This window comes from Salvelinus sp. IW2-2015, unplaced genomic scaffold, assembly GCF_002910315.2.
Source record: "Salvelinus sp. IW2-2015 unplaced genomic scaffold, ASM291031v2 Un_scaffold16374, whole genome shotgun sequence".
Taxonomy (NCBI): domain Eukaryota; kingdom Metazoa; phylum Chordata; class Actinopteri; order Salmoniformes; family Salmonidae; genus Salvelinus; species Salvelinus sp. IW2-2015.
In genome coordinates, this window is record NW_019957557.1 from 23,646 (window position 1) to 46,998 (window position 23,353).

At 43.6% G+C, this 23,353-nt stretch overlaps 1 protein-coding gene across 1 annotated transcript in view; it reads left to right on the plus strand.

Moving 5' to 3' along the window:
- Positions 1-23,353, plus strand: part of LOC112080552 (ryanodine receptor 3-like) — a 73,998-nt gene that overhangs the window by 23,434 nt on the left and 27,211 nt on the right. The window contains exons 18-44 of the mRNA XM_070442626.1: positions 5,925-6,057; positions 7,216-7,319; positions 7,500-7,635; positions 8,169-8,355; positions 11,620-11,728; positions 11,902-12,022; positions 12,640-12,809; positions 13,617-13,837; positions 14,001-14,091; positions 14,629-14,769; positions 15,542-15,705; positions 15,973-16,051; positions 16,332-16,421; positions 16,581-16,727; positions 16,835-16,897; positions 17,001-17,076; positions 17,193-17,316; positions 17,448-17,563; positions 17,680-17,747; positions 17,851-17,972; positions 18,141-18,190; positions 18,284-18,344; positions 19,221-19,459; positions 19,582-19,663; positions 19,749-19,879; positions 19,998-20,339; positions 20,586-20,826. Coding sequence (XP_070298727.1) covers positions 5,925-6,057; positions 7,216-7,319; positions 7,500-7,635; positions 8,169-8,355; positions 11,620-11,728; positions 11,902-12,022; positions 12,640-12,809; positions 13,617-13,837; positions 14,001-14,091; positions 14,629-14,769; positions 15,542-15,705; positions 15,973-16,051; positions 16,332-16,421; positions 16,581-16,727; positions 16,835-16,897; positions 17,001-17,076; positions 17,193-17,316; positions 17,448-17,563; positions 17,680-17,747; positions 17,851-17,972; positions 18,141-18,190; positions 18,284-18,344; positions 19,221-19,459; positions 19,582-19,663; positions 19,749-19,879; positions 19,998-20,339; positions 20,586-20,826 — 3,608 coding nt within the window. The remainder of the gene's footprint in view (positions 1-5,924; positions 6,058-7,215; positions 7,320-7,499; positions 7,636-8,168; positions 8,356-11,619; positions 11,729-11,901; positions 12,023-12,639; positions 12,810-13,616; positions 13,838-14,000; positions 14,092-14,628; positions 14,770-15,541; positions 15,706-15,972; positions 16,052-16,331; positions 16,422-16,580; positions 16,728-16,834; positions 16,898-17,000; positions 17,077-17,192; positions 17,317-17,447; positions 17,564-17,679; positions 17,748-17,850; positions 17,973-18,140; positions 18,191-18,283; positions 18,345-19,220; positions 19,460-19,581; positions 19,664-19,748; positions 19,880-19,997; positions 20,340-20,585; positions 20,827-23,353) is intronic.

A 23,353-nucleotide genomic window follows, 5' to 3' on the forward strand; every position in this document is an offset into this window, starting at 1 on the left:
CTTCACGTCTAGAGAAAACACGCCTAAACTGCATATACACCTCCGTAAGCAAATTCTAGAACCAATCATACCCCTATACCCTGGGATCCTGCGAGCTTTTGGCGAGTGTCATCTGATAAATATATTGGGCCTCCAGAGCAGGTCCCTACCTCGACAAAAGTGCTGGATGCAGTCTGGTCAGCTCGCTCTTGTGTCATTTGAAACACGCGGCCGGCAGTAGTCACTTACCCACGCTGCACTGTGTGGGGCGGGGTTGGTGTGTGTCGACCTGTCCGTTGGTGCAGTGGCACAGGTCGTGTGGTTGTGGGCGCCGTCGGAGTGCGAGTGTCGGATGGTACGTTCACTGTCGCCAAACACCACTGGGGTACGATGGGTTAGTGCTCGGTACAAGGTGGTCGTCTGTTTAGCGTAGAAGAAGGCGTCGTGGCCTTGATGGTCCCGCGCTCAGTGGTGCCGCCATAGTATGGGCACTTGCAAACCCTCGTCAGTGCGCTAGCGAGCGACGCTAAACATACAGGGCTAGGTGAATGAAGTTTCACTGGGCAACTATAGGCGGGGTCGCGACTCCCCAAAGCCAATTACCTCCGTTTTGGTCGGCCTTTCTTCCGAGGTTCTGCCTGGGCTGCTAATGACTGGAACGACCTGGCAAACGAGACATCACTGAACGCTGGAGACTGACGATCTCTGTCACTAGCTTTAAGCACCAGCTATCAGAGCAGCTTACAGATCACTGCACCTGTACAATAGATGGGGCTGTTTACAATGGGCGCTATCTACCTCATCCCCATACTGTATTTATTTATTTATCTTCTCCCTTTGCACCCCAGTATCTCTACTTGCACATTCATCTTCTGCACCATCTACCATTCCAGTGTTTAATTGCTATAACGGTTGGTACGATGTACTTCGGCTCCAACCTATGGCCTATTTATTGCCTTTACTCCCTTATCTTACCTCATTTGCACTCACTGTATATAGACTTTTGTTTTATTTTTTCTACTGTATTATTGACTGTATGTTTTGTTTATTCCATGTGTAACTCTGTGTTGTTGTATGTGTCGAATTACTATGCTTTATCTTGGCCAGGTCGCAGTTGCAAATGAGAACTTGTTCTCAACTAGCCTACCTGGTTAAATAAAGGTGAAATAAAAAATAAAAAAACTKGTTGTATTTCATTTTAGACAGACTTTTTTAAAATACCTTATTTGTATTATGATTTTTATTAATACTCTCTCAAGTAATCTAATATTAACGTCCATTCGGATTTTTGAATATTCAAATAACCGTGCCCATCCATAGTTGAGAGAAACTCTTCCCGCAGTCAGAGCAGTGGTAAAGCTTCTCTCCTGTGTGTATTCTCTGAACTTTTAGCTCAGCTGATGTTGTTGAAGCACTTCCCACAGTCAGAGCAGTAGTAKGGCTTCTCTCCAGTATGTATCTGTTGGTGTGTTTTTACGTTGCCCAATTGGGAGAAACTCGTCTTAGTCAGAGCAGTAGTACGGCTTCTATCCTTTATGTATACATTGGTGTCTTTTTAAGTAGCTCAACACGGAGAAACTATTCCCACAGTCAGAGCAGAAGTAAGGTTTCTCCTGTGTGTGCTCTCTGATGAACATTAAGGTCATTTGATGTTATAAAGCATTTTTTATAGTCAGAGCAGGAGTAAGGCTTCTCTCCTGTGTGTTTATTTTGGTGTATTTTTAAGTGGCCCAGTTGAGAGAAACTCTCCAGGGTCAGAGCAGTAGTAAGGCTTCTCTCTTTTATGTATACGTTACTGTGTTTTTAAGTTATCCTTAACTCCCCAGTAGGAAATGCTGCCCGACCTATTGTTTTCTTTCTTTCTTATAGTGGATATAACATTGAAGATCTGACATTGTTTCAAAGGAACAAATTCAACATATTGTATTCAATGTTTGTCAATGTTGAAAATCAGTTAAAATTATAACATAATCCTGTAGTTGAAATTCCACCCTCAAAACAACATTTTACAGTTGATGCCTTTTTCCAATCCAATGTATTTTTCACACAGATTCCACGTCACAATACGTTGAAACAACATTGATTCAACCAGTTTGTGCCGAGTGGGTAACTTCTAGAAAGATAGAACTTGCCCTTACCATGATAAACAGATTTCCCATTTTGCACCTCTTCTTCATCTTTAATGTTGACATTCAGCTCCAGTGTTTAACTGCTGTCTTCGAACTTCATTGAGGCCATCTCTGGATCCTGCGGTGCAAACTGCTTTCCACTGTCACAATCAGGACCCAGTGACTCTAGGTTTGGACTCAGTGTGGAAGGAGAGAGGCAGGCTAGGTTTGTCCTCACTGTACTCACTGTTAATCTGGCAACTCTGGCTAGGATCCCATTCCTAAATAGAAGTCTGAGTTCAACCTCCTGGTCCTCCCCTGTGCATGCCACACCCTTCCCATGCTACTGTATGTATGATTACATTTTGAATGATGGCTGCCTAATATGCCGTGGTGCTTACAAACACAGTGTGAAAGGTGGTGGCAGATGTGGGCCAGCTGAGTTCACAGCTCTTTCACTCTGAGCATTCATATCAATGACTCACCCTGAAATGGACCATCAATACCAGAGTTCTACAAAACTATTTACATAATAAACCAGGCATTTCAACAGCCCTGACCGTCAGTAAAGTTCTGGACATAAATTGAGCTCTAACAATGGGGCGTGGAAAGTGTGTGTTGAAATGGATACTGTCTGTCTCTTATACACATCTAGATGTGTATAAGAGACAGCTTTCACTCTGAGCATTCATATCAATGACTCACCCTGAAATGGACCATCAATACCAGAGTTCTACAATACTATTTACATAATAAACCAGGCATTTCAACAGCCCTGACCGTCAGTAAAGTTCTGGACATAAATTGAGCTCTAACAATGGGGCGTGGAAAGTGTGTGTTGAAATGGATACTGTAGTGGTGTGAGAAAGGTAACGCAAGCTTCCTCTCGGGTTCCATTGCCCAATAGTAAGGTGTCATTCTTGAACGTCGTTGTAATAATGTCCTTGAACTTTGGCACCACGTCAATAAACAAGCTTGAGAAAATATTGGTCGTAGGATTTAATACTTAAAAGTCAGGTTTTCCAGAGCTTCAATGTGTATGTGCTGCAGAGCAATGTAAGGGTGACTGTACTGCACGTAGCAGGGAGCCTGAGTGTGTGTTGGGAAGGCAGAGGAGTGCAGAAATAAAGACATCCCAGCAGGCATTCATTAGTGAAGGGGATTTATAGTAACAAGCCCRGAGGAAACCAAGTAGTCAGTAGACTCAACACACTCCTCTGTCTCTTTGCTTGTGTGAGAGCTAAGATTTACATCTACTTATAGTACAGTGTCTTCAGAAAGTATTCAYACCCCTTGAATTGTTCCACATTTTGTTACGTTACAGCCTTATTCTAAAAATATATATATACACTACCGTTCAAGTTTGGGGTCAATTAGAAATGTSCTTGTTTTTGAAAGAAAAGCACATTTCTTTGTCCATTAAAATAACATGAAATTGATCAGAAATACAGTGTAGACATTGTTAATGTTGTAAATGACTATTGTAGCTGGAAACGGCAGGTTCTTTATGAAATATCTACATAGGCTTACAGAGGCCCATTATCAGCAACCATCACTCTTGTGTTCCAATGGCACGTTGTGTTAGTTAATCCAAGTTGATCATTTTAAAAGGCTAATTGATCATTAGAAAACCCTTTTGCAATTATGTTAGCACAACTGAAAACTGGTGTTCTGATTAAAGAAGCAATAAAACTGGCCTTTAGACTAGTTGAGTATCTGGAGCATCAGCATTTGTGGGTTCGATTACAGGCTCAAAATGGCCAGAAACAAAAAACTTTCTTCTGAATCTCGTCAGCCTTCATTTCTTAGAACAAGAATGCGAAAAATTGCCAAGAAACTGAAGATCTCGTACAACAATGTGTAGTACTCCCTTCACAGAACAGCGCAAACTGGCTCTAACCAGAATAGAAAGAGGAGTGGGAGACCCCGGTGCACAACTGAGCAAGAGGACAAGTACATTAGTGTCTAGTTTGAGAAACAGACGCCTCACAAGTCCTCAACTAGCAGCTTCATTAAATAGTACCCGCAAAACAACAGTCTCAACATCAACAGTGAAGAGGCGACTCCGGGATTCTGGCCTTCTAGGTAGAGTTGCAAAGAAAAATCCATATTTCAAACTGGCCAATAAAAAMAAAAGATTAAGATGGGCAGAAGAACACAGACACTGGACAGAGGAACTCTGCCAAGAAGGCCAGCATCCCYGAGTCGAGACTGGTGTTTTGCAAGTACTATTTAATGAAGCTGCRAGCTGAGCCACTCAGGAGGCCAAGCCTTATTCTAAAATGTATTACATTTTTAAAAATCCTCATAAATAWACACACAATACCCTATAATGACAAAACGAAAACAGGTTTTTAGACCTTTTAGTACATTTATTAAAAATAAAAAACAAAGACTTTATTTACATAAGTATTCAGACCTTTTGCTATGAGACTCAAAATTGAGCTCAGGTGCATTCGGTTTCCATTGATCATCCTTGAGATGTTGCTACAACTTGATTGGAGTCCACCTGTGGTAAATTCAATTGATTGGACATGATTTGGAAAGGCACACCCCTGTCTATACAAGGTCCCACAGTTGACAGTGCATGTCAGAGCAAAAACCAAGCCATGTGGCTGAAAGAATTGTCCATAGACCTCCGAGACAGGACTGTCGAGGCACAGATCTGGGGAAGGGTACCAAAAAATGTCTGCAGCATTGAAGTTCCCCAAGAACACAGTGGCCTCCATTTATTCTTAAATAGAATACGTTTGGAACCACCAAGACTCTTCCTGAGCTGGCCGTCCGGCCAAACTGAGCAATTGGGGGAGAAGGGCCTTGGTCAGGGAGGTGACCAAGAACCTGATGGTCTCTCTGACAGAGCTCCAGAGTTCCTCTGTGGAGATGGGAMAACCTTCCAGAAGGACAACCATCTCTGCAGCACTCCACCAATCAGGCCTTTATGGTAGAGTGGCCAGACGGAAGCCACTCCTCAGTAAAAGGCACATGACAGCCCACTTGGAGTTTGCCAAAAGGCAACTGTAGACTCTCAGACAAGATTCTCTGGTCTGATGAAACTAAGACTCTTTGGCGTGAATGCCAAGCGTCGTGTCTGTAGGATACTTGGCAACATCCCTACGGTGATGCATGGTGGTGGCAGKATCAAGCTGTGGGGATGGTTTTTTTAGCGGCACGGACTGGGATACTAGTCAAGATCGAAGGAAAGATTAACGTAGCAAAGTACAGAGAGATCCTTGATGAAAACCTGCTCCAGAGTGCTCAGGACCTCAGACTGGAGCGAACGTACACCTTCCAACAGGACAACGACACTAAGCACACAGCCAAGACAATGCAGGAGTGGCTTCGGGACAAGTCTCTGAATGTTCTTGAGTGGCCCAGCCAGAGCCCAGACTTGAACCCAGTCGAACATCTCTGGAGAGACCTGAAAATAGCTGTGCAGCGAAGCTCCCCATCCAACTTGACAGAGCTTGAGAGGATCTGCAGAGAAGAATGGGAGAAACTCCCCAAATACAAGACTGACAAGCTTGTAGCGTCATACCCAAGAAGACTCGAGACTGTAATCGCTGCCAAAGGTGCTTCAACAAAGTACTGAGTAAAYGGTCTGAATACTGATGTAAAAAAATCCTAAAAACCTGTTTTTGCTTTGTCATTATGGGGTATTGTGTGTCGATTGATGACGAAAAAATATGACTTAATACATTTTAGAATAAGGCTGTAACGTAACAACATGTGGAAAAACTTTCCGAATGCACTGTATGTCAGCGAAGTGTCTGTTTTGTACTGAGAATTGTACAGGTTGAACCTCCATTAAGCCTATTCTCTGTCTTTTTCTCTCAGGAGATAGCGTTCCCCAAGATGGTGGCCAGCTGCTGTCGCTTCCTGTGTTACTTCTGCAGGATCAGTCGTCAGAACCAGAAGGCCATGTTTGACCACCTCAGCTACCTCTTGGAAAACAGCAGCGTGGGCCTGGGTAGGTACACCTGGGTCTAATTTATTAGGACACACTGTATTAAAACAGAAAACAAAATCAAACGTTTATTATTGGGCAAGTTCAAGGCACTCCTTCCCTGTTTCAGTCAGTTTTTTTTATGACCTTGCTTAGCACTTTACACCTCTGGCTTTATGGAGCATATCTGACAGGAAAATGACATGATTTAACCAGCGTCTCTTATTTGATATTGGGACGACTGGCTCATACTGTAGTTACACTGGGTGTGACAACATCTCTGATGCTGTTCTCATTATTATGGACAATAATCTCATTGGGGCCTCAGGTTAGGTCCTTGAGCTGTCAGTCTGCGTACATTAGACACACATCTGAGATTAAAGGTGTGTGTGTTTGTGTGTGTGTGTGTGTGTTCGGCCAGTCGGTCGTGTTGAGAATTCATCAGTTGAGTAATTGTACATTCTATCAGGAGAGATGCCAKAGTCACTCTGAACACCCTGCTTTGGCAGAGAGAGATTGGTTCTCTTCTGGAATAACTCACACACAGAATGGTCCACAGGCAAAGGATAATCTAATCACAGTCTTGCACCTGTATTAGACAAAGCCTTTGAGCGTTAGTGTACCGATATTTTACACATTTTTGAATATTTCTGTTTATGAAAACACAGAAATGGAAGTGTCCTTTACATCAGTGATTTCTCCTCAAACAGTGTTCATAGGCTTGGATAAACTCAGTGAAACAATAGAAGCTATGTGTAATTGTTGCAAGTAGGAGCTGGAAAGTTTGGTTTAGATCAGTATCACTCAGCTGTTGGCAGATGAACAATCTGCCAGTCCAATCAGAGCCTGGTCCTGGTTCATAAGTGTAAATGCTGCTCCCTGCTGTTGGCTTTATGTTACTCCCACTATCTCTCATCCCAATGATTTATGATTTATGGTCCCACACATAACGAAAAATACATTGCAGACAAAATTACTTTTCAATTTGCYTACATTTAAAACATTAACATAGACATTACAGATTTTATATAAAAAATAAAATAAAGACACAAATTTACACAATTGCTGACTACCTCAGACTTAGTGGAATGGAGATTTGTTCTCTATATACCATAATTGTTGTAAATGCCTGTAAGAAAGAAGCTACTTTAATTGGATCCTATATATGTTTTCTGCCCACAGCGTCCCCGGCCATGAGGGGCTCTACTCCTCTAGACGTGGCTGCCTCCTCTGTGATGGACAACAACGGCCTGGCCTTGGCCCTGGAGGAACCRGACCTGGATAAGGTAGGAGATGCTGTCTCTAGTGGATTTGTGTATGTTGATGTGTGTGCATTAGAATTAGTGTTTTGTGTCTATGTGTTTAATATTATCCTCAGTCCATGTGTCTGTTATTAAGCTTGTCCTGGTTGTGTCTTGATTGTGTCCTGATTTGTGCCCTGATTGTGTCCTGGTTGTGTGTTGCAGGTGGTGACGTACCTAGCAGGCTGTGGGCTCCAGAGCTGTCCCATGCTGCTGGACAAAGGTTACCCTGACATCGGTTGGAACCCCATAGAGGGCGAGCGCTACCTCTCCTTCCTGCGCTTTGCTGTCTTTGTTAATGGTAGCTAGGACACTGTACTGTAATGACTGTCAACAGCTACTGTACTGAACCTTGGTCTCTGTAGGGWAGTGGAAAATGGGGCTTGGTACTGTACGGTGCCTTCCACACCAAGTGTAGGCAGTGTTAGAGAGGGCCTGTCTGTATGCTGCAGAGCAGGCTAGACTGCCTGAGAATGTTAGTATCTGGGAGCTACAACCTSAGTGCCAGTAGAGRTCAGTGGAGGAACAGCTCCTGGCTGAAAGAGCAGGGCAGCCATTCATTTKTTTCCTGACAGTGATGGACCAAAAAAAAATAGCGATACATTGGCAAGCACTCACTAGATGAGGTTTATATCTGATGCTGTTCACCTCTGAGGCATTTGGCTGCTCGTGGGAGTATTATGTCTATGTCAGAGTTGTTGATATATGTGTGTGTTTTTCCACCTCCAATGCATTTTTCTGTGCATCTTGTGTCGATGTCAATGTGCTAATGCAGTTTACCACTGATATATTTGTTTTGTTAACCTGGTGTGTGTGTCTGTGTGTGTGTTCCAGGTGAGAGTGTGGAGGAGAACTCCAGTGTGGTGGTGAAGCTACTGATCAGGCGTCCAGAGTGTTTTGGTCCGGCCCTGAGAGGAGAGGGGGGTAACGGGCTGCTAGCAGCCATGAAGGAGGCCATCAAGATCTCTGAGAACCCTGCTCTGGACCTGCCCTCCTCTGCCCAGGGGGTCAGCTCTGACATGTAAGATACATACTGTACCTGCCATAGCTATAGAGCAAGAGCTAACAGCATACCCAGCTGGAACATAACATTCTATTTAAAGTCATGTTCTCAGAACGTTCAGAGAACGTTAAACATTCTTCTGTGGGCATTTCAGTACTTCAGCATAACGTTTTCTGCAGGTTRCCTCATGGTTCTATTTAAACACATGTTCTCAGAACATTAAGAAAGCGTTCCATAAAAACCACAAGAAAACATTAGTAACGGTCTAAGAATGTTATTTTTTAAACATATACAGTACCAGTCAAAAGTTTGGAGACACCTATTCATTCAAGGGTTTTTCTTTATTTTTACTATTTTCTACATTGTAGAATAATAGTGAAGACATCAAAACTATTAAATAACACATATGGAATCATGTAACAACCAAAAATGTATTAAACAAATCAAAATCAATTTTATATTTGAGATTCTTCAAAGTAGCCACCCTTTGCCTTGATGACATTCTTGGCATTCTCTCAACCAGCTTCACCTGGAATGCTTTTCCAAKAGTCTTGAAGGAGTTCCCACATAGGCTGAGCACTTGTTGGCTGCTTTTCCTTGACTGTTGTCGTGGAAATATTGAATCAAATATTTTTCAGATACCGGAACGTGTAAATTCAATTAGACTTTATTACAAAAGTAACAGAAGCCGAGCAAATCCATGGAAGAGCTTTTATTCCTTTCCACTCTTGAATAACATACATAGTAACTCCTTTCTATGTAAATGATTAACACCCCTTGGCCCTGCGCCACCATTATCTTTCTGTCTCAATTCTGGCTTGTTTACGCCCACATCTGACTTATCTTGCTCAAGTTTAGATTATATTGGTGGCGACACCACAGTTCTAATACAACAAAATAATACATTTATTGCATATATATGATCCTAATTGAAGTGCTTTTCTAATAGTACTTGATTAATACAAACATATCTTCCCAGTATATAACATGTCTCCCCAATACATATACATGGCTTGTGGTTCTAGTGTTGATTAACTAAAGTACATAGTCACTGGCCTTCACAAGTTCAGGCCTATGTTGCCTATGAATGATTAACCCATATACGTATGATCACAAGATCAGACATGGCCCAGAACGGTCAAGTCTGTTGTTCCAGCTTGGCACGTTCACGTAGATTACGCTTACGTTCTGTTTTTACATGTRTAACAGTTAGCCTTATATTGGTCCAGCTTTATACATTCACATGGATCCAGCCTACGTTATGCTTACACATGTCTAATGATTAACCCCATATTGATATATGTTCATATATGTTCCCCACTTCTGACAAAACAATATAGATACTGGAAAATCCCCATGATGTCATGGATTTCTCCTACTCTGCGGTCCAACTCATCCCAAACCATCTCAATTGGGTTGAGGTTGGATGATTGTGGAGACCAGGTCATCTGATACAGCACTCCATCACTCTCCTTCTTGGTCAAATAGCCCTTACTCTGCCTGGAAGTGTGTCATAGTCCTGTTGAAAATCAAGTAATAGTCTCACTAAGCGCAAACCAGATGGAATGGAGTATCGCTGTAGTAGCCTTGCTGGTTAAGTGTGCCTTGAATTCTCAATAAATAACTGACAGTGTAACCAGCAAAGCATCCCCACACCCTCACATCTCCTCCTCCATGCTTCACGGTGGGAAATACACATGCAGAGATCATCCGTTCACCTACACCGCGTCTCACTAAGACACAGTGGTTGGAACCAAAAATATKACATTTGGACTCATCAGACCAAAGYACAGATTTACACCGGTCTAATGTCCATTGCMCGTGTTTCTTGGCCCAAGCAAGTCTCTTCTTATTATTGGTGTCCTTTAGTAGTGGTTTCTTTGCAGCAATTTGACCATGAAGGCCTGATTCACTCAGTCTCCTCTGAACAGTTGATGTTGAGATGTGTCTGTTACTTGAACTCTGTAAAGCATTTATTTGGGCWGCAACTAATGAACTAATCCTCTGCAGCAGAGGTAATTCTGGGTCTTCTTTTCCTGTTGGCGGTCCTCATGAGAGCCAATTTCATCATAGCGCTRGATGTTTCTTGTGACTGCACTTGAAGAAACTTTCAAAGTTCTTGAAATCTTCCACATTGACTGACCTTCATGTCTTAAAGTAATGGTGGACTGTCTCTTTGCTTATTTGAGCTGTTCTTGCCATAATATGGACTTGGTCTTATACCAAATAGAGCTATCTTCTGTATACCACCCCTACCTTGTCACAGCACAACTGATTGGCTCAATCGCATTAAGTAGGAATGAAATTCGGCAAATTAACTTTTAAGAAGGCACACCTGTTAATTTAAATGTATTCCAGATGACTACCTCATGAACATGGTTGAGAGAACACTTTTTTGGTTACTACATGATTCCATATGTGTTGTTTCATAGTGTTGGTGTTCATAATGGTGTTATTCTACGCTGTAGAAAATAGTAACAATAAAGAAAAACCCTTGAATGAGTAGGTGTGTCCAAACCTTTGACTGGTACTGTACATCCTGTTATCTATCCACTATCTTGTTCAGGTGTGTTTGCCGCATCCGTTAATTGGTCACACCTGATCTTAAAGAGTGCTTGATTCCTTTGAAATGGGTTCTGTTTATATAGATTAAAATGAACAACTTTTCATGAGTAAAAAATMTATGGSATGCWAACTCCATCCTGGTGGCGCGGTGGACTGATTGCGTGGATAGAGAACAGAGGATCACATGTTTGAATCTAACTGACGCCATGCCACAATAAAAAAGACGTGTTAGCATGATTAATGTGTCCTATCTCTGCTTGGAATTAAAAACAGTTAACCTAAGCCAGCAGTGTTATTAAAAGTCTTATTGTAACATGTTCTCAGACCGTAATTTAATTACCTTCAAATAGCCTATAATTTTCATTCTCAGAAAATAATAAAACCTCCCATTAAAACGTTCAGGGAACCATAGTAAAGCGTTCTCAGAACCTCCCTGCAACCTAAAAATGTACGTTCCCAGAACAGGCAAAATTTTCACTTCCGTTCTAAGAACGTTTATAAAACGTTTCATTTTACCAGTCAGGAAACTTATGGCTTTGGAAGTTGTAGGAACGTATGTATTTGGTTCTGGGAAACCAAATACATACGTTCCTACAACTTCCAAAGAACCAAATGTGCTAGCTGGGTAGAGCTAATAGTACATGGCAAAGTCAGTTAATTAAGATAACAAGACCCATCAGACCTTCTCACTCCCCCTTCTGTGTTTGTTGTGGGCAGGTCTGCTGAGGATGATGAGGAGGAAGAGGTGGTTCACATGGGAAATGCCATCATGTCCTTCTACTCTGCCCTCATCGACCTATTGGGACGCTGTGCCCCAGAGATGCACGTGAGTTTAGCTGATGGTCCCATCACAGATCATATGTACTCTTACCTACTCTGAGTTCATTTGCATTCGAAACATCTCAGCATCTGTTCACTCTGACTCACCTGGATAAGTAAAMGTTGAATGAATGTATGTTCTCCACCAATAGGACTAATGCCCTTCTCATCCTCCCTCAGTTGATTAACAAGGGGAAAGGGGAGGCCCTGCGTATCCGTGCCATCCTGCGCTCCCTAGTGCCCACTGAAGACCTGGTGGGCATCATCAGCATAGCCCTCAAGATGCCTGTCATTCACAAAGGTAGAGGACTGCCCAGTAAAATTGGTTGAGTTATTCATAATAAAGTAGGAAACCCAAGGGTGGTGCTGAATTGCTGTTGATCCCAGCTCACAGTGCATGTCTTTCTACCTCCCACAGCTTTGAGTAAGCCTGCTCTGCTCTCCTCATCTCCCTCTCATTTCTGTTCTGTTACTGTGTATTTTTCTCTATTGATTGCTCTACACAAGCAAGGCAACGCTCGGATCTTAAGGCGCTGCTAGCTAGCACCGCCACACAACGAGAGCTGTCAGCTAGCCAACAACCTACTGGCCACACAGTGGTTGAACCAACGTGGAATAGATGTTGAATTTACATCTATGCCCAGTGGGAACTGAATCACTCAGCCGTGTCTCCCTCCCCAGAAACCCTGCAGTGCTGCTAATGAATACGTATGGCTTTCTTCAACAGAAGAGACTTGATAGAATGTATGGGTAGCTCTCCAGCTGTGTGAATACTGCAAGAAAAACATGTAGAACACAAGTCATATTTACACAGAAACTCACCACCACCATATTCTTATTTTGTTTTCCTCCTTTGTGTATCTCACCATTTTTTTATATCCTATTTTCACTTTCTCCACCTCTCTATCTCCACCACAGACGGCACTGTGACCGAGCCTGATATGGCGGCCAGTTTCTGCCCGGACCACAAGGCCCCCATGGTGCTATTCCTGGACCGGGTCTATGGTATCGAGGACCAAAGCTTCCTACTTCACCTGCTGGAAGTGGGCTTCCTGCCAGACCTGCGAGCCTCTGCTTCTCTGGACACGGTAGGTGGTGGGCTCACCCTCAGCTGAGAGGTGGGAGARCATATTAGGCAAAGGCATCAAGTTGTTTGTTTTACCATCTAGTTCGTTGTTTACCAGACAAGTGGGTTGCGGTATTCAAGGATGTGGGAGTTGAGTGGAGTGGATGCTGTGTATTTAATGGCTTGTGTGTGAGAGGGAGTTGGTGTATTTAAAACTGATTGTCTAAAAAGTCTGGTGTGTGTGTGGGCTGACTGGAGTATTCGTGGAGGTTGACCCTGGTGATTGCCTTGGCAGGCAGGCGGTGAGCCTCTTGACAAGGGCTGGAATATCCCTGGCTCTGCTTGTTTTGGATCTTTTTCTGAGACAACCTTCCACCCCAGCCCCAGCACAAGTCCAAGAATAGCCCCTGAGCCACCAGCCGCCCCACTCCTATACAGACACACAGCACYTTGATCCACACTAGGAAGCGCTAATGATCAACTACCCACGTAATCCAGCAGTTAGCAAATATAAGTGTGCTTGATTCCCATGCAACAAGATGCTAAGCTCAGAGTTCCAGGCCTGGTATTAGAGCGTAGTACTCTGTAGATATGACTAGCCCTAGAAGGACACAGTGCTTTGCCCCGCTGTTTTAGTTCCTCATCAGCAATTCCCTAAGGACAAATGTGCAGATTTAGCTTCACACTTGGCTTCTGTTTGCAGTAGTTGAAAGTCTTATCTGTGAGCATACCTAATGATAGTGATTGTGGAACAGTTGAAGTTGTGCTTAGGTGGTGAGATGACTGCTATATGACAGGTCTATTGTGCCCTCTGACCACTCCCCTGTAGGAGGTACTCAGCACCACAGAGACAGCTCTGGCCATGAACAGGTACATTGGCTCTGCCATGCTTCCCCTGCTCACCCGCTGTGCCCCCCACTTCGCTGGCACAGAGCACTACGCCACGCTAATCGACTCCACGCTACACACCATCTACAGGCTGTCCAAGGGCCGCTCTCTCACCAAGGCCCAGAGAGACGCTATCGAGGAGTGTCTGCTGGCCGTCTGCAAGTAAGGAGTTCCACTATGTACATTAGCACCCCTTAAGGAAGCAATACGCTCACTGTGTGGCCATTGAAACACTTAAGCCAAACAGATATAGTATTATCCTGGGTCATGATGTGGTGTCTCTCTGATTTCCTGTTCCCTCCCTGGTCTGGTCCTCTGTCTGCAGGTACCTCCGTCCCTCCATGCTGCAGCATCTCCTGCGACGCCTCGTCTTTGACGTGCCCTTGCTGACAGAGTACTGCAAGATGCCTCTCAGGGTATGTGTCCTCTCCTTCCCTCTACCTTCCCCTCTCTCTTCCTCTGCCCCCCCCGCTCTGTCTCTCACTCCGTCTCTCTCCTATTAACGATGTTGTTCCCAGCATTAAGCAGATGTTGGCAGTTGTGCTGTTTTTAATACAACAGCTGAGCATCGGAGAGCAGAGAGCAGCCTGGAAGAATTGAATTGAACCGTGTTGACTTCACTGCTCCTCTCTGTCAGAGTTTTCCCTCCAGAGAGACTGTAGTAATAATAGCAGCCTGCCTGTGGAAGACTGAACACAGTTGATTCTGCCTCCACTCACATGGGGCACTTGTCTGTTTTTATGCCGAGCTAGTAAGAACTAATTTTGCATGACGTATCATCAGCTTGAGATCCTACGTGGGATGTTTGGCTCGGTGCCAGGGTGTTGTGTTTCGGTATGCCAGTTACTAAGGCGTCTGTTTGCCAGTCRTTCAGTGTAGCTCACAGCAGAGTGGACATACATCCTCCCACTAAGTCTAATGGACTGACCTTTGACCCTGTGTGTCCTCCACAGCTCTTGACCAACCACTACGAGCAGAGCTGGAAGTACTACTGTCTGCCGTCAGGCTGGGGCAGCTACGGCATGGCCTCAGACGAGGAACTGCTCCTCACAAAGAAGATCTTCTGGGGTGTCTTGGATTCGCTCTCACAGAGGGTAAAGCGACGTCACCTCTAACACAGCACCCAGGAGAACGTCAGGTCTCCAACAGGGCTCCTAGTTAAGCCTTCAAAGGCTGATAATGAGCCAATCAAACCAGGGCTGTACTGAGCTTTGATCATCAAGCCAATAGGTCATAACCTTCAGTAATCTTGTACCACGTTTTTGACAGTGAGCATTGGTATACGATTMAATTTTCTCTGTCAGAATGTCTCATTGCCTTTCCTTTTCCTTGTTTTGCATTTCAATTTTTCAAATCAAAGTAGATGTTGAATATGAACATTKATTTCATGATGGTCCTCTTTTTGATGTAAATGTCTGGACATGTGTGCACATCTTGGAGTGCACACATGAAAATGAAGCTGGTGAGAGAGAGCCCAGGCTGAGAACATCATCAATCTCTGTATCTGCTCTGTATTTATACATTTTTTATTTAACCTTTATTTAACTAGGCAAGTCAGTTAAGAACACATTCGGCCAACCCCGGCCAAACCCAGATGACGCTGGGCCAATTGTGCGCCACCGTATGGGACTCCCAATCACAGCCAGATWTGATACAATCTYGATTCGAACCAGGYACTGTAGTGACGCCTATTGCACGGAGATGCAGTGCCTTAGACCYCTGCGCCACTAACTGGAATGACTCTGCATTAAGCATCTTTTGTATCCTCTAGCCATTCCTGCAGTCTCTAGTCACTAGATTAGCCTTATTGAGACCTCAGTGTAGCTTTCTTTGATACTTCACTAATCACACACTGTCTCCCAGCAGAAGTACGATGCAGATCTCTTTAAGATGGCCATGCCCTGTCTGAGTGCCATATCTGGGGCCTTACCGCCTGACTACATAGACTCCACCATCAGCACCACCCTGGAGAAGCCTGTGTCTGTGGACGCTCAGGGCAACTTCGACCCCAAACCCATCAGCACAGCCAAGTGAGTGGCCATCAGAGACTAGTGTACAGGGTGACTGTCCGAGCAAATTAAGGACAYTTTAAATAAAGTGATACCACTCTGACTTGTAATTTAATAGCTTTTTATTCATTGGTGCCACTGAAATTATGCACACAATGTATTTTATGTAATCTGCAGTGCTTTTATATACTTTCACTGTGCATTTGCATATGCTTTATTCCAGTATGCATTATTTTGGATGCTCCAGATTTATACCTGCAGTGAGTAATTTTTACTCTGTCTTTACAGCATATCTCTTCCAGAGAAACTGGAAAATGTTGCCAACAAATATGCTGAGCATTCCCATGACAAATGGTCAGCCGAGAAGGTAGGCCAAAGATGAGCTCCTCTACCATGGTAACGTGTATTTGATGCTGCAAAATGACACCAGGAATCAATTCTTTATTGCAGGGCATAAATATTAAGAATAAAATGCTTTGGCACTGTATTTTATAAAGGCTTTCCAGTACTCCCTTGGAAGGAATACTATGAGGCTTGTTTCAGGGTTGCTCACTCTCTCCTATTTGTTTTTATTTATGGTTGAAGAACTAGCTGGTCAAATGTAATATCAGCTCTGTAGAAGGGTCATACTTGTCTCTGCACTTCAGGTGATGTTGGGATGGAAGTACGGAGACTGTATAGATGAGAAGGCCAAGACTCACCCTCAGCTCAGGACCTACAAAGGCCTTACAGAGAAGGTGTAGTTCATTGCAGCATTACACAGCATAGGGTTTGAATTTCAACTACAGCATGTGCTAATGTGAGCACTAGTGAACTCCTAACTGATTGTTAACTCTRGCTAACTCTTGGTGTGTGTATCCGTGTCTGTGTGCTGTGTTAACTCCTGTGGTCCTCAGGAGAAGGAGATCCACAGGTTGCCGGTGAGGGAGACTCTGAAGAGCATGCTGGCTATGGGCTGGAACATTGACAGGACCAAGGATGGAGAGACCATGTCCCTACGGGAGAGTGAGAAGATGCGGAAGATCTCCCAGTCTTCCTCTCAGGTACTCAGTCTGATGGCCCGCTCCTCCTAGTGCTGTATATACCAGGACTGCTGAGTCGGATGTTCAATGTTTCTTTTGACTTCGTTTTTCATGTTGTATTTTGGCAGGGTAACGGTTTCAACCCAACACCAATAGACACCAGCAATGTGGTTCTGTCTAGAGAGTTACAGGTGAGTGAACCTCAGTTGTTAATTTGTAGCTGTAAATAACTATTTTGTTTATGACTAGGCTGTGAATATGTTATTTAATTAACAGATGTTCTCTTTGCTCAAGGGCATGATGGAGGTTGTGGCTGAGAATTATCACAACATCTGGGCTAAGAAGAAAAAGAATGACCTTGGAATTAGAGGTGATTCTATAATACTCTTCAATCACTGTGAGATGGAGGAGCCAGAGGAATGTAGTCAGAGTAAATGTGAGATTTATTGGTTCTCTTTGTTTRAGTGTTGTTGTTTGTGGTTCCAGGTGGGGCAACTCACCCTCTGCTAGTGCCCTATGACACCCTGACTGCCAAAGAGAAGGCCCGGGACAAAGAGAAGGCCCAGGACCTGTTCCGCTTCCTACAGATCAATGGCTATGCTATCACCAGGTCAGTGAGTGCGTGTGTGGGTGCATGTGTGGGTGTGAAAACTAAAGACACCTTCAGTCAAGACCGAAGACATTGATGTGCGTTGGTGTGACAGAATTACACTTCATCATTCCCTTCCTTTTGTGTTGTAGATGTCTGAAGGATATGGAGCAGGACTCTTCCTCCATGGAGAAGAGGTTTGCCTACAAGTTCCTCAAGAAGCTCCTCAAGTATGTGAACTCAGCCCAGGAGTTCATTGCCCACCTTGGTAAGAGCCTACTTAACGTTCATATCCATGTCTTTGAATGCTCCTCTACCTTTTTTCTGTTATGGACAATGCTGCCTCAGTCTTCTCTTTATTGACCTTTGACCTTGTCATTTCAGAGGCCATGGCTACCAGTGGTAAGACAGACAAGTCACCTCATGAGCAAGAAATCAAGTTTTTCGCCAAAGTGAGAATATTGTGAATCTGTGAAACAAATCAACATTTAAATGCAGTAGATGAGTTTGCACAAAGATTGTCACAAGTCTCCTAAATTGTTTTTTTGCCTTTAGGTCCTCCTCCCTCTGATAGACCAGTACTTCAAGAACCACTGTCTCTACTTCCTGTCTTCTCCCAGTAAGAACCTGAGCAGCAGCGGCTATGCATCTAATAAGGAGAAGGAGATGGTCACCAGGTCGGTACACTACCATCTCACTATCCTGCAGCGAGTTACACTTTCTCACTACCTGTGTATGCTACTTACCTACTCTTCTCTTAATACTCCCTTCATCTTGTCATCTTTTCCTCCTCTTACCCTTTAACCTCCTTGCTTTCGTTCTTTCTCTCTTTCTCTTTTTTCCAGCCTGTTCTGTAAACTGGCAGCTCTTGTCAGACACAGGATTTCCCTCTTCGGTAAGGAGCTGATTCGGCGCTTTTTTAAATTGCTTTCATGAATGACTTAGTGTGTGATATGTGTGCTAATCGCTGTACTGTGTTCTCCTGTAGGGAGTGACTCCACCACCATGGTGAGCTGTCTCCACATCCTGGCCCACACACTGGACACCAGGTGGGTGGAGCTCAGTCCTATAGTCCTATGTCACAATATACATCCACAGAGTTTGAAATTAAATCAAAGGTTTGAAAGAGGTCTGTTACGTAGCAATTTTACAGCACATGTCATTGGAAAAGAGGCCACCTCATGTCTAACCTATACAACATTACATGACTTACATTACAACATGTTTATACTCACCAGTTTGTGTTATTCATGCCATCTTGGAATCATTGACATTAAGAGAAAAAACTCCCACGGGCATTTATACAAGTACACTTAGCATGCATAGACAACATGTACTGTAGCCAGCTCTGGACTCCTAGTGTTCTTCAGAACCAATGTGTGGTTTCAGGCAACAGTTCTAAAAACTGAGGTTAAAATAGCAATGCATTAAACATGATGTTGATACTGAGGATGTAGTTACTGTACTGTGCCTGCCCATGGGCTTTGTCTTTCACCTCCCTCCCTGTGGGAGATTCAACACAGAATCAAAAAACATTACGACAAGTCACAATATACTTGACAAAATATTGACTAATCTAATCTGCTTAATGTATCAAACCGTTTTGGGGGGGGGTGTAATATTTCTGCACATACCTACACTGACAACCTTCCCTTGAATCTAGATATTTACATAATTTACTGTATAAATCATGCACTGTAAATATTCAAGGTCAGATGGGAGCTCAAATCACAGTCCCTTGGGAGCTCTCTGTACGAAAATGAAGCTGTCCTTTGGGAACTCTTCAATCATACGGAAATTATTGTTCTCAAAAACGCTAACTTTAATATCCCACATGGGGACATTGTGTGGTTATTGTGTGCAAAAATGGCAACAATGACAGACTACACACTCCTCCATCATTATTAACCCCTTCCCTCCGACAGGACGGTGATGAAGTCTGGCTCAGAGCTGGTGAAGGCGGGGTTAAGGACGTTCTTCGAGAACGCAGCGGAGGACCTGGAGAAGACCTTTGAGAACCTGAAGTTGGGGAAGTTCACCCACTCCCGCTCACAGATGAAGGGCGTGTCCCAGAACATTAACTACACCACGGTGGCACTACTGCCCATCCTCACTGCCCTGTTTGAACACATCACCCAGCACCACTTTGGAGTGGACCTGCTCTGTGAGTGACCACAGCAAGACCTACAGCTGTAGGAGACGGGAGGAGTGGAGCACTGTGCTTTAAATCATGTCGCTGACGCTGTGCATATCAATGTAAACACGCTTTCTGCTTTGTGTTTTCAGTGGATGATGTCCAAGTGTCATGCTATCGTATCCTGACCAGCCTGTATGCACTCGGGACTGGGAAAAACATCTACGTGGAAAGGTAGTATTATTTACATATTGATATGAGACTGCTATCACATCACAGATAGTATAAATCTGTGTCTGTCTCTTCTTCTCCCCTGCAGGCAGCTGCCGGCCCTGGGGGAGTGTCTGGCCACCCTGGCAGGCGCCATGCCTGTGGCCTTCCTGGAGCCACTGCTCAACAAACACAACCCCTGCTCTGTGTTCAACACCAAGACTGCCCGCGAACGCGCCAGTGAGTTCCACACTATTATGATGCTGTATACCGTAATACTGCATTAAATGGTTGTTTGCTTATCATGTGTGTTGTGTCGTGGTTATGTTTGTGTTATGTTTGTGTTGTGTTTGTGTAGTCCTAGGCATGCCAGACGCGGTGGAGGAGATGTGTCCGGAGATGCCTCGTCTAGACGTCCTGATGAAGGACATCAACGACATGTCTGAGTCTGGGGCGCGCTACACAGAGATGCCCCACGTCATCGAGGTGGTGCTGCCCATGCTGTGTAACTACCTGTCCTACTGGTGGGAGAAGGGCCCAGAGAACCAGCCGTCTCCGCACAGCGGGGGCAGTGTTGGGGGCAGTGTCTTCTCCACCACCGTCACCTCAGAACACCTCAGCCTCATCCTGGGAAACATCCTGAAGATCCTCAACAGCAACCTGGGCATCGACGAGGCCTCCTGGATGAAGAGGATCGCAGGTTAGTTGGGTTGCATTACTGTGTGGGAGTGTACAGCAGTCTGACACAGTGGGTTGGAGCTTTAGGAAACATACTGCTTTTGAGGGAAAAACAATTTGAATATTTGTATACAGTACTGATCAGATGATCCATAGACTGACAAAAGATTGTCTTTTGCATTCCTAGCAAGAGTGCTTTTGTTTTATTTTTAATTTCTAAGAAAAACAACTGACAATGTGTTTCTCACTATGACTTCTGTGGGTGCAGTGTACGCCCAGCCTATCATCAGTAAGGCCAGGGCTGTTCTGTTGAAGAGTCACTTCCTGCCTACGCTGGAGAAGCTGAAGAAGAAGACAGTGAAGGTGGTGACGGAGGAGGAGCTACTGAAAGCTGACAGTAAGGGAGACACCCAGGAGGCTGAGCTCCTCATCCTGGATGAGTTCGCTGTGCTCTGCAGAGACCTCTACGCCTTCTACCCGATGCTCATCCATTACGTAGACAATAACAGGTGAGCCTGCTAATTGAGTTGTTTACAGTGGAGTGAAATGAGATGATGTGGTTGTGTTTCATCAGTACCCTAGGACCTATTGTAATTCAAGACTACACTGGTTTGGGGGCAAGGCTGTGGAGCAGAGGATATTATATTGATGTTTGTTCATCTCTTATAATTTATTATATACATATTCAGTACCAGTCAAAAGTTTGGACACACCTACTCATTCAAGAGTTTCTTTATTTTTACTATTTTCTACATTGTAGAATAATAGTGAAGACATCAAAACTATGAAATGACACATATGGKATCATGTAGTAACCAAAAAAGTGTTTAAAAAATCTAAATAGATTTGAGGTTCTTCAAAGTAGCCATCCTTTGCCTTGATGACAGCTTTGCACACACTTGGCATTCTCTAAACCAGCTTCATGTGGTAGTCACCTGGAATGCATTTCAATTAACAGGTGTGCCTTTTTTTAAAGCTAATTTGTGCAATTTCTTTCTTTCGTAATGCATTTGAGCCAATCAGTTGTGTTGTGACAAGGTAGGGGTGGTGTACAGAAGATGGCCCTATTTGGTAAAAGAACACATCCATATTATGGCAAGAACAGCTCAAATAAGCAACGAGAAACGACAGTCCATCATTACTTTAACTTCTCTGGGATATGTGGGACGCTAACATCCCGCTTGGCCAAAAGTCAGAAAAAATGCAGCACGCCAAATTAAAATATATTACTATAAAAATCAATCTTTAATGAAATCACACATGAAAGACACCATATTACAGCTACACATGTTGTGAATCCAGCCAACATGTCTGATTTCAAAAAGGATTTACGGCGAAAGCACACCAAACGATTATGTTAGGTCAGTACATAGCCACAGAAAAACACAGCCATTTTCCCAGCCAAAGATAGGAGTCACAAAAAGCAGAAATAGAGATAAAATTAATCACTAACCTTTGATGATCTTCATCAGATGACACTCATAGGACATCATGTTACACAATACATGTATGTTTTGTTCGATAATGTGCATATTTATATCCAAAAATCTTAGTTTACATTGGCGCCATGTTCAGAAATGCCTCCAAAATATCCGGAGAAATGCAGAGAGCCACATCTAATAACAGGAATACTCATCATACCTTTGATGAAAGATACATGTTTTACATAGAATTAAAGATACACTTGTTCTTAATGCAACCGCTGTGTCAGATTTCAAAAAAACTTTACGGAAAAAGCACACCATGCAATAATCTGAGACGGCGCTCAGATATAACAACATTTTTCTCCGCCATGTTGGAGTCAACAGAAATACGAAATTACATCTTATCCTAACACTTGATAATCTTCATCAGAATGCACTCCCAGGAATCCTAGTTCCACAATAAAGTCTGTTTTTTCGATAATGTCCATTTACTTATGTCTAAGTAGCTACTTTTGCTAGCACGTTTAGTGCACGAAAACCTCAAAAAGTTATATACAGGTCGAATAAACTGGTCAAACCAAGTAGAGAATCAATATTCAGGATGTTGTTATCATAACTATCCAATAACGTTCCAACCGGAGAATTCCTTTGTGTCTCTAGAAGTAATGGAAAGCAAGACGATTTGGAATGCGCGTGACCAGGAACTGGCATTCTGCCAGACCAATGACTGAAACACCCTCCATCCGGCTCAACATCACGATATAGCTTCATTCCAAGTTCTACAGACTGTTGACATCTAGTGGAAGGCGTAGGAAGTGCAAACAGATCCATATCTTACAGGGAATTGAATAGGCAATGAGTTGAAAATCGACCAGCCTCAGAATCTCTACTTCCTGTTTGGATTTTTTCTCATGTTTTTGCCTGCCATATGAGTTCTGTTATACTCACAGACATCATTCAAAAAGTTTTAGAAACTTCAGAGTGGTTTATATCCACTGTAATAATAATATGCATATATTAGCATCTGGGACAGAGTAGGAGGCAGTTCACTATGGGCACGCTATTCATCCAAAAGTGAAAATGCTGCCCCCTATACACAAGAAGTTCAGACATGAAGGTCAGTCAATCCGGATCATTTCAAGAACTTTCAAGTGCAGTTGCAAAAACCATCAAGCGCTATGATGAAACTGGCTCTCATGAGGACTGCCACAGGAAAGGAAGAGCCAGAGTTACCTCTGCTGCAAATGATAATCATTAGAGTTACCAGCTTAAAAAATTGCAGCCCAAATAAATGCTTCACAGAAGTTCAAGTAACAGACACATCTCAACATCAACTGTTCAGAGGAGACTGTGTGAATCAGGCCTTCATGGTCGAATTGCTGCAAAGAAACCACAACACAACCACATCACAACACAAATGAACAGATGATCTCCGCATGTGTGGTTCCCACCGTGAAGCATGGAGGAGGAGGTGTGATGGTGCTTTGCTGTTGACACTGTCAGTGATTTATTTAGAGTTCAAGGCACACTTAACCAGCATGGCTACCACAGCATTCTGCAGCGATACGCCATCCCATCTGGTTTAATGCTTAGTGGGACTCTCATTTGTTTT